The sequence below is a fragment of the Eurytemora carolleeae genome, unplaced genomic scaffold, assembly GCF_000591075.1.
Source record: "Eurytemora carolleeae unplaced genomic scaffold, Eaff_2.0 scaffold417, whole genome shotgun sequence".
NCBI classification, from domain to species: Eukaryota; Metazoa; Arthropoda; class Copepoda; order Calanoida; family Temoridae; genus Eurytemora; species Eurytemora carolleeae.
The window spans coordinates 12,793-26,691 of record NW_019396423.1 but is presented as its reverse complement, the minus strand read 5'-3'; the positions used below and the strand labels follow the sequence as shown (position 1 = coordinate 26,691).

Genomic DNA, 13,899 nt, shown 5'->3' with positions numbered 1-13,899 from the left:
GATACTTTTATCACATAATTACACCTTTATGTGCTTTATTTATTTTTAATGGATTATTTACTGCACATTGCACAGAGCCCTGTTTTTTATTAACTATAAAATCCGCCAAATCTTTTTTGAATAAAACGAAAATTTAATCCTTGTAAGTTTGTTCAAAAATTCCATTGAAATGCCGAGAGAAGCCCGTCAAGCTTATTATTCTTGGATTAAAACTTTTAAAAATCTAATTATGAATAAAATGCATATTTTTCTGTTCAATCCGGACTAAAATTAAAATAGATCATTATTTTTGGATCAGCTCTTAATCCAGTTTAAAAGTTAATTAAAAATCTTTTATAAATATTTGTGTCTTGTTGATATTCATTAGAAAAGATTTATATGTATGGGGAATTTGATATTCAGGACTTAATCTATATTTCCCCCTCCTCAATGGTCCTCAAATAATGGTCCTGGTCCACTTTTCCCCTACTTAATGTTTCCCCCCTCCTTTTAATGCATCTCCTCCCCCCCCCCGTCCCCATCCTCCATTATGAACCTCGTTCGATCATCATCTGCTAATAACCTTGTCTATTTACAATTACTCTTCAAACCATCCTTCCTCTTTTATAAATTTTAACCCCCTTCCCCCTCTTTATAATCCATCCTGTCCCCCCGTTAGGCCCTGACACCCCCCCCTCTCCTCACCTAACTTTTTTACCCACTTAACATTTTTAAGTTGTTCATAATCTTTCTTCTGATTTACTCCTTTGCTTTTTATAATGAAAGTGTACGAAAAATTGTTCCCGAACGTCTATTTCCTGATAATTTCAGTTTGTTTCTAAGTCATCTTTCTTTTTTTCAGATTTTGCTTTCTTCTCCCTAAATCCTCCTTTAATTCCTATTCGTTTTTCTCCTTTCATATCTTTCGTATCATATTCTTTTCTTTCCGTTCCATTCCTTTCTTCTCGTATTCCTTTCTCTCTACTTTCCCTTTCTTTCTATTCCTTTCTTTTCCTATTCTCCATCTTTCATTTCTTTTCTCTGTCTCATGTTCCTTTCTCTCTTCCATTACTTTCTACTCATGATTCTTTCTGTCCCTTGTAATAGATCTATCTTGTTAAATCTTGATTTACTATTGTGTGTCTGCCATATTTGGGCGATTTGTCATATCCTTGTCACTAATTTCCCACACCATTTTTACATGCTTTCGTCTTTTAAATATTCTCAAAATAATCAGTTCTGCACTGTTAGGTCTTTGGAACGCTTAAAAGGGGGGGGGGCAGTTCCCCCCTCATATTAAATTGTCATCTACAGCATAGCCTGTTATACATGTCAGAACGGTTTTGTTTCTATGAAATTATCTCTGTTAAATTTAAAGCAGGTCCAAATAGGAAATGAGAAAAGGAAGAAAATTTTGTATCTTGATTTTTACTCTTAATTTTTTATTGAAAATTCTTATGTTTTTAGGAAGCGTTTTCCTCTCAATCTTTTGATCCATCAACATTCTTTCCTACATACTGTTCATGTGAAAATATTTTAATTAAATTTTTTCTTGATATTCATTGATACTTTTCCAAAAATTAAATTTTTCTGCGTCTAATATTAGTTAAAGAAAACTTTTGGTGATGTTTGAGAAATTGAATTTCAACATATGTTCTGTTTTCTTTGTGATAAATGATCATGTTAAATAAAAGAAGAAATCATTCATGTAAGGCACAAAAGTTTCATTGACAACAACATCAAGTATAGTAAACAATAACAACAACACAGTTTGTACTGCAGAATGTTACATCTAACCTTCGTTCGATCTTAACTTGTCTCAGAGACATCAAATCATTTATTCTGAGCTATTGAACTGAACTAATCACACCACTCGGGGCAGAGGGCAGGGGGCATCCCCCAAAATGGAAGGCTGAGTCCCCCCCCCCTTCCCCACATGGCAGGTGGGGAATTACAGGGGGGGGATGTTGTTATCCTGTAGAGATGTAAGATAATAGAAATATCATAATCGAATTCATGACATTCTGTTATAATTTGATTCGCGGACTTCACCCCAGGCAAGAAAATTTCTAAATAACATTCGGTAGGAAGATTAAAATTTCATTACAGAAATATGATTCAAACATGTGAACGAAGTAAAAAAACACTCAAGGACCAGAGTTTTTTAATAAAACTCTATGAAAATGTTACCTTCGTTATTCCAATACAAAATCATTTCAGTAAGAAACTACAGACATTTAGTTAAATTCGATATTAGTTTATTTTCACTAATTTAATAAAACTATAGCTATAGCTGGTCAATAGGCTGAAACTTTTTTTCTAAATTGAATGAATGTTAATTTTTTATTTCATGGGGAACGCTGAGCGCTCGAGTTTGTAATAAGTATGAATTATTTGCGCGTAAAAATTAATAAGCCTCAAAAACCAAATCAGCATTATATTTATTTTGCTACAAACCAGACAACAATAGCAGGCTTTTACGCTACATTTCCTGCCATCATATTATAATCTGAGAACTTGCAAACATAATGCATGTCCTGCCGCGTTTTCTATCTTTTTTACGCTACATTTCCTGCCAACATATTATAATCTGAGAACTTGCAAACATAATGCATGTCCTGCAGCGTTTTCTATCTTATTTTTAAATTGAGAATTTTTTCAACTAGAAATTGGCACTTTTTACTACTGCATGATCATGCACATTGCAGAAACAGATGCCCCCAACTAAAATTGGATTTATTCTTAATTTAGTTCAGCCGTTTTTACAATGATGTTATTTACTTATTTGTTTGTCCCTAAGCTAAAAAAATGTGGCTCCACCGAGTTCTCAAATCAAAATTTGAGGCAATTGGGTCAATGGGTTCCTGGGTTATGATCGGACTATTTGTGTGTGTGTGTGTCCACTTTTTTGCGTCCTTGTGTTTTCTCATCTTTAAATAATTCTCGTAGAGTTCCTTACTTTTAGTAATTCTTGAAATATTTCTAAATATTCATTTGATGAGATTTTCATGTTTTAAAGGAAAGGAGAGAACAGATTTTATGTCAGGCAATTATCCAGCATGATATCATCTTATAATCCCAACCATAATATTTTAATAATAATTAATCTAATTTTATTTATCTCATTTTAAATTATGTTTCTCCCCTCTCCCCACGCTTAGAATTTTCCTTGTCAACTTGTCATCAAGAGATATAATTTTCTTTTCCACCCTTTCTCCACACATAAATGTAGAATATATTGTAGTTTTTCTAGGTTTAAAAGTGTTTAATTCTGTTAAATCCAATGTTTTCCTGCAGTAGAAGTGCGTAAGTCACCTAAGTTTATAAACCACAGTTGAAATAAGCTATTGCCATCTTTGCATGGAGGGCCACTTAAAATTACGCGAACAGTCTGTTTTAAGAAAAGATATTTTAGAGCAATGAGAGTAGAGCGGGGGTTGAGGGAGAAGGGTTTGTGTAAACTAGTTTTCATGTTTAACAATAACAAACTTTGTAAACCAGGCACTTGTCATATTGACTGGATTAACATTATTGTGTTTATCAAATATTTTTTGTTTTCAAGAAACATTGTCTGTCCTATTCCCCTCACTATGGTTCTATTATTCCTTGGTTCACTCTGCAGGAATACTATTCCCCTCTCCTAGGTTCTATTACTCCTTGGTTCCCCCCCTGTATAGATTACTAGTAGAACTAGGAGTAAGTATGGTTCCCTCTGTATAGAATACTATAACTAGGAGTAAGTATGGTTCCTCCTGTATAGAATACTAGAACTAGGAGTAAGTATGGTTCCCCCTGTATAGAATACTATAACTAGGAGTAAGTATGGTTCACCCTGTATAGAATACTATAACTAGGAGTAAGTATGGTTCCTCCTGTATAGAATACTAGAACTAGGAGTAAATATGGTTCCCCCTGTATAGAATACTAGAACTAGGAGTAAGTATGGTTCCTCCTGTATAGAATACTAGAACTAGGAGTAAGTATGGTTCACCCTGTATAGAATACTAGAACTAGGAGTAAGTATGTAAAGTATGGAGGTAGTGCTACCCTCTTGTTTGCTCCAGGATCCAATTTCAGTTCAGATTTTCCCAAAGCTTGGACAATTCAATCAGGGATGTGCACTTGAAAATGTAGGGGCCTCCCTCCCCTCCCTTTATGTTAAAATTTAGAAAAGGTGTGTATTATTTCACCTCTTAAATTTTGTTTTAATTACAACGCTCTTATACTTTTTTGTATCGTAACCCAGTTGGAAAATGAAAGTTTTAGTTCTAAAATTGTTAATGAGATCAATGTCTAATTCTGCCCCCCACCTCTCCCATCCCGTAAACAAACTTTGTGTGATGCCCCTGAATTCAATTCTAGATAATGTTCTTTTCTTTTCAATGTACTCAAGACAGTTGTAAATATTAGCTTTTATTTAGGTTTACCATTCACTCATTCATTTACTCATTCACTTTACTCATCCTTGCATGTATTTACTCATCCTTGCATTTATTTACTCATTTACTCATTCTTCCTTAATTTACTCATGAACTCATACCATCTTCAGTTGCTCATCCTTTCATTTATTATTAACTCATCTTTACTTTCCTTCATTCATCCTTTCATTCATTTACTTATTGTTTCTTTAATTTACTCATCCTTTTCACTCACCCCTTCATTCATCCTTTCATTCATTTACTTATTGTTTCTTTAATTTACTTATCCTTTTTACTCACCCCTTCATTCATCCTAACATTCATTTACTTATTGTTTTATTATTTACTCATCTTTTTTATTCACCCCTTCATTCATCCTTCCATTCATCCTTATTTTTTCTTTTTATCTTTTTTTTTCTTTCCGTAATTCTATTTTAAGTAAGTTAATGTTAATTTACCAAAAAAAAATATTTTTCCAGAACATCAAAAATTATTTCCCCCACCCCCCAGCCAGGGAAATGTAATTTGTGAAAATCTATACCCCTGTGGAACAGATTTTATAGTTTTTGATATTTTTTGTTTTCTTCAATTTTTTAAAAATAATTTCTGTTTCTTTTTTAGGCGGAATAGAGCGAAATATCTCCTTGACAATTACTAACGTTAAATCGGCGGATCAAGGCGACTATAACTGTGTGGCGATAAATCAAGGCGGAATGGCGGAGAAAAATATAACTTTAACATTCGCCCACCCTAACACCTGGCCAGGTAATAAAATAAAAAATAATTAGGCAAATAAAGTATTGCAATTTTTGTAATTTTATTCGCTTAACTCAATTTTAGCATCAAACCCCCCGTAAGAAAATGCATAATTCGCCAACATTTAAATAATCTCTATTTAAATGGCTTTTATCTACAGCTTCTCTTTGTCAATACATCTATCTATATCTATCTATTTACTAAACTGTCTATCCTTTCATTTATTTCTCTATCTATCAATCTAATGTATGTTAATGTTCTGTTGAGTTCCAAGTTTCATTTGATATTAGGTCCAAGTAAATTTCTCCCCAAATCGCCGAAAATCACTTCATCAAAAATGTCGTAAAAATAAATGGATTTAAACTTTTGATTATTTCCTAATGGAGGGGCTTACAAAATTGATATTAAAGTTTTTTAATCCCAAATTGTGTGAAAACAATAATTTCAAAAATGTTTTGATCTAGAAGACGTGGGAAGGATAAGACAGGACACACTCATAATGGTAGTTTACTCGCCTATTCTGATCCTGCAGGGGAGAAGCTTCTTCATCAGGGGACACTTCCCAGGTATACAGGGGCACACCCATCAGAGGTGTACACAGGGGGGGAGGCTGAGACAGGGTCTGTCTAGGATTAATTTGGGTGCACATTGTACACCTATTTCAACCAGGTTTTTTAAACCAAAAATTAAAAAAATATGCTATAGAAAAAATGCAAAAAGCCACAATTTTTACTCCACAAATACAATCAAAGCTAACAAAATATGCCACAAACAGCAATTAACAGGGAAAAAAATTCAACAAATTATGTTTTCTCCTGAAAAATATGCCCAAACTGCCATAAAATTCAGAAAATTTGTCACAGACAGTAACTAAAAGCATGAACAAATGCCACAAGGTATACCAGTCACTCCTGTACTGAATTAATTGTGTTATTGAGTTCTGTTAGTTCTGATAGTTCTGCTAAGGGTGAACGCACAAATAAGTCTGTCATCATCTTCACCGACACGCTCCATTTTGCAAAAAACTGTCACAAAGTAAAAATCTGCCACAAAATGGAAGCACTACACCTGCTACAAAAATCCTAGATGAAACCCTTAGCTGCAGCCCCCCCCCCCCATCTGAAAACCCTTTGGTTTCCAGGGGGTTTTAAGGGTTTAAAGGGTGCTGATACCCTTGGAAGGGAAACAAGTTTATGCTCCCCCCAGAACTAATACCTGTGTAGTGTGTACCCCCTTGGGACCCATAAAACTGGGGACTAAGAAGCAGCGTTTCGGATCCGGATCCGTATCATTTGGTCGGATCCGGATCCGGATCCGTATCCGTATCAGGAAACGTTGATATGGATCCGGGTAGCGGCAAAAATTAACCAAAACCATGGAATAAATAAATCAAAATGGTTCGTAAATGTATTATTTACATGACGAAAATTTTTCAAAATTATCTTTAATAATTTAATGTTTACATTTATATAATAGTAATGACGACATTTTTAACTTTAGGATTACTATAGTTTATAAATTATAACCTTGCATAACATTTAATAGGGAAAATCCGATTCACAGAATCATAAGTTACCTCGGATCCGGATCCGTATCAGAGTCAGGATCCGGATCCATCATCACGGATGCGGATCCGGATCCGGATCAAAATGATACGGATCCGAAACACTGCTAAGAAGAATTATTATGTTATTTTCCTTAAAAAGTTAATCTATAGCTCATGGTACAACTTTTTGTTTTTTAACAACATTGTCTTTAAAATTCGCTATAATTTGTTTGCAAAAAATCCAGTGATCTATGTAAGTAGGAGGCAGAATTTTAAAAAGTATTATTTGTTTTACTTCGTTTTAAGCCGGGAATTTTCTAATCGTGTGTATCGAGATTCAGCATTGATATCGATCTTTTAATCTATATTAAAAGTAATCTATATTCTATAAACTAGTAAAGTGCCGAAAATTTAACCAATCCGAGTGTCGGTATTTGAAAAAAGAACAGCAAATTAGAAGCATGGGAATTATGTGCTTAACCAATGAGAGAACGGATAATTATGGTATCCATAATCAAGTGAAAAAGCAGATTCTGCTTAAAATTCATACGTGTCCAATGTGGATATCGAGATCAACCGATCGGGATTATAGGTATCCAACACATAGGTTCCCAGCTCTGATTTGATAAATATCATTTTTTTAATTATTTAACCCTAAATTTCTGTTTAGAACTAATCCTCTACCAAAACCCCCTCGTGAGTACAGTATGCTGCCCCCCTCGGAGCAAGAATTAGCCGAGTACGGTCCGGCTAGTTATGTACCCGGAGATAGGTTAGTACATGAGCAAAGTTTATATGTCATAAGAATTTCTTTGATAAAATCCTTAGTTTCTGTAAAATTGTCAGCTAAACTTCAAATAATAAGTTTAAATAAGTTTAATATTAACAGTAAGCTAATTTGGGAAGGGGGGGGGGTATCAGCGTCCACCCTCCTCCCGTTGAACTTCTGTATCTTTTAAAATCTGACTAACTGCTAACTATGTAGAAAGGGTGAGGGTTGTCCCTCTAGATTATATTTCATTTAAATTCTCTCCATGATGAAAGTGAATTCAACTAAACCTGAATTTGCTTAAATTTAATATTAAAAGTTTCAAGTCAAAACTATTCCAACATCTGGGGATATAGACTAGTCTGAAGGTTTACAGTCGACTGTAAAAGGTGTACATGCAATGTGTGTTCTCAGAATAACTTGCAGTTCTGTATTGTTGAAAATTTGAGGAGAAACCTTCAAATTTTGAGAAAATCTGCCTTTTTTGGATTTAGACCTGCCAGTTTAACTGTAGAACATTTTTAATATACAATTCATGTACATACTACATAGTCTGCATTGTGAATGTTACAAAAGTTTACTTTTTGTGTTGTATATTGTACTTCATGTACAGTACATTATACTGCATGTATTGTTCAATGTAAAGATGGTAATGCCTGATTTACAACGGTACTCTCGAAACTTTAATCTTAACAAAAATTGATTCGGGCAGTGCCATCTTTGCAAATTATGTATTGTACATTGTACTTCATATTTTGTACATTGTACTTCATGTATTGTACATTGTATTTCATGTATTGCACATTGTACTTCATGTATTGTACATTGTACTTCATGTATTAAACATTGTACTTCATGTATTGTAAATTGTACTTCATTTATTGTACATTGTACTTCATTTATTGTACATTGTACTTCATTTATTGTACATTTTACTTCATGTATTGTACATTGTACTTAATGTATTGTACATTGTTCTTCATTTATTGTACAGTGTACTTAATTTATTGTACATTTTACTTCATGTATATTGTACATTGTACTTCATGTATTGCACATTGTATTTCATGTTTTGTACATTGTACTTCATGTATTGTACATACTTAATGTATTTTACATTGTATTCATTTATTGTACATTGTACTTCATTTATTGTACATTGTACCTGCAGGGTATCGTTGTAAATCGGACATTGCAATTTTTTGCATGCAGGGTCACTTGAAAGTACGCTTACAGTCCTCGTAGTAAATTCTCAAAAAATATTGTTTCTCATACTGTTCTGTTTGAGAAAATAACGAGAATGATGTCAAGGTTATTCTATTTCAAGTCCCTGATATACATGTGTAAGCTAAACAATGCATTAATAATTAATGCAACACAGTGCATTTAATGCCTAGGAGCTGTAGGATTGCATTGTTGCCAGGTTAAAAGGCCGAATCAGATTAATAAAACAAAGTTTAATTATTTTAATAAGATCAAATATGTAATGTTACCTAAAACTTGAAAATTAACGGATCATTTAACGTTACTTAGAACTTGATAATTAACAGATCATTTAACGTTACTTAGAACTTCATAATTAACAGATCATGTAACTTTACCTAAAACTTGATAATTAACAGATCATTTAACGTTACTTAGAACTTGATAATTAACAGATCATGTAACTTTACTTAGAACTTCATAATTAACAGATCATTTAACGTTACCTAGAACTTGATAATTAACAGATCATTTAACTTTACCTAAAACTTGATAATTAACAGATCATTTAACGTTACTTAAAACTTGATAATTAACAGATCATGTAACTTTACTTAGAACTTGATAATTAACAGATCATGTAACTTTACCTAAAACTTGATAATTAACAGATCATGTAATGTTACCTAAAACTTGATAATTAACAGATCATTTAGCGTTACTTAAAACTTGATAATTAACAGATCATTTAACGTTACTTAAAACTTGATAATTAACAGATCATGTAACTTTACCTAAAACTTGATAATTAACAGATCATCTAACGTTAGCTAAAACTTGATAATTAAGTTCTATTTGTTTCAATTAAACCTTAGCGGCTAATAAAGGAAATTTTGTTGTACAAATTTTTTTTTTTTACAAATATTAACATTTTCTAAAAAAGGGCAAAAAAATCGAAGAGAAAGGCATTTGTACTGTCAGTTAGATAATGGAAAAAATTTTTAAATATTTACATAGAATCTGAACAATTTAGATAAATTACTGGGCTGTAAAAAAAATGTTAACTTTTCTAAGAAAGGGGGTTATGCAATTACAGTCATGTAGTTGTAAAATCAGTTCTTTTATTGAAATATTTATGTTTGTCAATTTTAAGGTGATGTAATCCAAACCAAGAATTTACCTTTTTGTTTTGTTTTATCACTCTAGTAGTTTTCCTGGGTTCGTAACCTACTTTTAAACAGTCCTAATTTATTCAGTTCTAACCTAAATCTGTAGATTTTTTTTAATGCTAGCGATAACATCCACATTGATTTCTCCAATGTTAGTTATTTTAAAGTTGATTGTAGACTTAAAATTTAGACCTTGGAAAGAACAGAATATACTTTATTAGATATATTAGATTATTGGGAAGAAAAAAAGATTCCTACGAAAAATATTCTCTGTATATAAATCTATGAAATGTTCTGTTTATATAATGTCCTATAAATGAAATGTCTTCTCATTTAAACTGTCTATGAAATGTCCTGTCTAAGTATGAAATATCCCATTTAAGAAAAGTCCTGTTAATGAAATGTCCTTTCTTTGAAATGTCCTTTCTATGAAACGTCCTATCTTTGAATGGTCTATCTCTAAAATGTCCTGTTAATGAATTGTCATATCTTTGAAATGTCCAGTCTATGAAATGTCTTATCTACAAAATGTCCCAAACCCAAAAATAAGATTATTTATGATTATATATTTCTGTGGCGTGATTCTAATCAAAAGCTTTCCAGAGTGTGTTCGACACTTGTAAACAAACTTAATTAATCTCCAATATTTCCTATTTATCTAGGGGTATACAATCTTTATTATTTATATTTTAAAATCAACCTTATGAGAATATTTAGGACTTTAAACTGAAGAAATGTTTTTAAATAAATTAGAGGGTTGGTTTGGGGTAGAAAAAATCGTTTATCAATTGGCAAATTTTTTATTATACTTCACACGGTTAAAAAACATCAGTTTTTCCTCAAAATTATTTATTTTCCAAAGGAATTGAGTCTTTGCCACAAACTCTGATCTTCGAATATCTATATTTTATCAACCAAATGTTATAGACGTAAAATATTTCAAAATATGAATTTTATTATGTAAAATAATCAAGTTTGAAATATCCAAGGAACCCTTCAGATTGAAAAGTTGTAGGTATAATAAAATTTAAGTTTGTGGCAAAGACTCAATTCCTTTAGCGGAGAAATCTCCTAAAACCCCATTCCTAACATACCTAATGAAATAGGATTTTTAGGGGGGGGGGGCGAATAATTAGTTTTTTTATCCGTGTTGCATTGTATTTCTCAACATTTCTCTTTTTGTCCCTGCGGTGGAAATTGTTTCAATTTGTCTCAAAATCCATTAATTTCATTATTTGCAATTGTTATTTTGTAATTTTCTTTTTTAACAAATAAAATGTAGACTGTTCGAGGAACTGAAAAAACGAGGGGGAAATTAAACTAAGTTGTTATTTTGTTTCCAAATATTGAAGTACAGACTAAATTAATTTAGAATTTAACTATCATGTTTATCCGTCTACCAGCAATGTATAAATCTACCTACCTTATACATATATCTATCTATTTATTTACCAATCTATGCATTTAGCAATATATCTATCCGTCTACCTTTATAGATTTTTATCCTAGTAATCTATTTATTCATCTAGCTATGGTTCCATCTATCTCTTTGTTCATATCAATTTATCCAGCAATCTATATGTTCATTTTTCAATCTATCCAATCTAAGTATTTATCTAGCTATGTGTCGCATCTATCTATTTAACTATATACCCAGCCATCTTTCATCTAGGGATATCTCTATCTATACTTTATTAATCTATTCATCTATTTATGTATATCAATATATAAACGGAAACATGGAATGTACTCTTATGATTGAGTGTGTCTACAGTTGGGTTCCATTTATATAGAGTACAGGGGGTATATAAATAGTTAATTTTATTTATACAGGGTGAATACAGGATTTATGTCTTCTTCGTTATAATAAAAATCAATTGAATAGGTATAGAAATATTTATTGAACATTGTACATTGTACTGTGTACACTGTTCAGGATTTATTAAGTATTTACTGATATGCATACAGGGTTACATTTGGAGGTTTTTTTTTATATCTTAACTGAAAGTGAACATATCAAAGTCAAGCATGGAGAACATGCCTTGAAGTCAATTAAGGATAGAAATTTATGTATTATTTTTACCCCATACAAAGTTGATTTTTATTCATTGAAATTTAAAAATGAACATGGGAGTTGTCTGATGTTAAATCCTAATCATTTAATCCAGTTTTTCTGGCACGAAATTTCATTCATTGCTAAAAGAATAATTTTTGCAAAAAAATATCTCCTGTCTATGTTTCATATTGAAAATTATTGATAAATTTTCTGTCCTTTTCAAACGTATATTTATATCAAAACTTTAAAGTCATTATAAAGAAAGAGGATTAGGATTTCTTTATCAGGTTCTGACAATAATAATGTTTTGTCGATATTTAAAAATCTAAAATAAAAAAGATTTTTTAAAAACAAATTAAGTTTTGTTTTGTTTAGGTATGATGAGTACGGAGAGGGGCGGACAAGTGCGAGTAACTCTGATCAGACTGGAACCTTATCCAGGAACTCTTATCATTCATCAGACCCGGAGCAGTGTCCTGACCTTCTAGATATTCCAAATAGGTACATTTTGAACAATCAAAAATTGACGAAAAGAATTTGATGGATATCTTTAAAAATCAAATTTTTTAGGTTTAAGCATGCGAGTCCTACAAGCATCTTTACAGCGCCTCTTCCTCCAATTCCTTTCAACCCCCATCATCCTCATCAACCCCTTCACCCTCATCACCTAGTCTCACCTCCTCACATGCATCATCATACTTCTCCTTTCCAGCGTACCGGTACACTTCCTCATAACTACACAATGGGCACTCTACCCCATCATCCCAGATCTGTCTCATGTGATCATTCGGCCCAGGCTAACCAGGCGCGACCAGGTTACGTCACTCTACCCCGTCGGCCCCGCTCGTCTTGGGCCGGGGTCCGGGATGGACCGGCACGGGACACCCCGTCGCCTGTTTCTTCCTTCAGGGACCCGATCTACGACGGGGTGGGACCTCGGACGTCGGCCGATGGGAGCAGTAAGCTGAGCCTTAACAGATCCATGGACCATACTCCACGGGCAATTCCGAATGGGCGTGTACCAATAAACGGGACCTCCCTGCCGCCGTATATCCCGCCGATTGACGAGTCTCCAGAAATAAAATCTTCGAAACCCCTACGTGTATCTCATGCAGAGGAGGTAATATTTTTCTTTTTTCATGTTGAGATATTTTCAGATGTCCAGGTTTTTATGAGAGATTGTGAGAGTGGGTCCGAATCCCTTCTATATAAATCCCCGCACACTTAATATAAACCTTATTAGTATTCTGCTCGGTTTTCTTTTTGATAGAATTTATTTTATTTATCTGGTGCTGGAATGGAGATTGTAGGGTTGCATTACTTGAAATATTATTAGAAATCGTCGGACGCCAAATCATAAGGCTTTCATTTCATTAGTCCAAAACAAATTCGTATTTTTTTTTTAAATATTTAAATTGTACTTGGACAAATCAGAGTTGCGCTTTGCTGTACATGGTTACCCACAAATTATGAGATTGTAAAGACGACATGAAAATCATGACGATCCCAAGGTTAGGTTAGTTCTTCGGTCTTGATTATAGTCTTTTATAGGCTTTTAAAGGATTTGGTAAAGAATGAAAGAAGTTTTGACAAGGTAATTAACAGTATAAATTCCGTACAGTCGTCTTTGAAGTCTTATGCTTTGTGGGTAACCCTGTACAAGGCAAGGGGGATAATATTTTAGTTCTGAAAATGTTGGCGAGTTTAGCATTAAAAATAAAATTTAACGGGCCAAAAAAATTTATTTGCATCCGATTATAATATATTTGCTTTAGAATCAATAGATAAATTGATTCAAATAATTTTTAATTCATTCTGATAAACTGATTATTGAGTACGACTCTTGGATCAAATTGATTAATTGATTATTTTATTGATTTGCATGATTGATTTATGGATGAAAGCTTGAAGAGAATAGAGGGGTGAGGCGAGGATAGCTCTTGGATCAAATTACAATCAAGTTTGATTCTAATTCTGAAACTTTAATTAGTTTCCTTCGTACT

At 32.7% G+C, this 13,899-nt stretch overlaps 2 protein-coding genes across 2 annotated transcripts in view; both read left to right on the top strand.

The window, feature by feature from the left end:
* LOC111703003 (leucine-rich repeat-containing protein 24) overlaps nucleotides 1-5,185 on the top strand; it is a 39,578-nt gene extending 34,393 nt beyond the window's left edge. The window contains exon 14 of the mRNA XM_023474841.1: nucleotides 5,019-5,185. Within this exon, the coding sequence (XP_023330609.1) occupies nucleotides 5,019-5,185 (167 nt within the window). The remainder of the gene's footprint in view (nucleotides 1-5,018) is intronic.
* A 425-nt stretch (nucleotides 5,186-5,610) lies between these two features.
* Nucleotides 5,611-13,899, top strand: part of LOC111703011 (atrophin-1) — a 12,066-nt gene continuing 3,777 nt past the window's right edge. Inside the window, exons 1-4 of the mRNA XM_023474850.1 lie at nucleotides 5,611-5,719; nucleotides 7,370-7,471; nucleotides 12,272-12,397; nucleotides 12,467-13,016. Of these exons, the coding sequence (XP_023330618.1) occupies nucleotides 7,407-7,471; nucleotides 12,272-12,397; nucleotides 12,467-13,016 (741 nt within the window). The 5' untranslated portion in view covers nucleotides 5,611-5,719; nucleotides 7,370-7,406. The remainder of the gene's footprint in view (nucleotides 5,720-7,369; nucleotides 7,472-12,271; nucleotides 12,398-12,466; nucleotides 13,017-13,899) is intronic.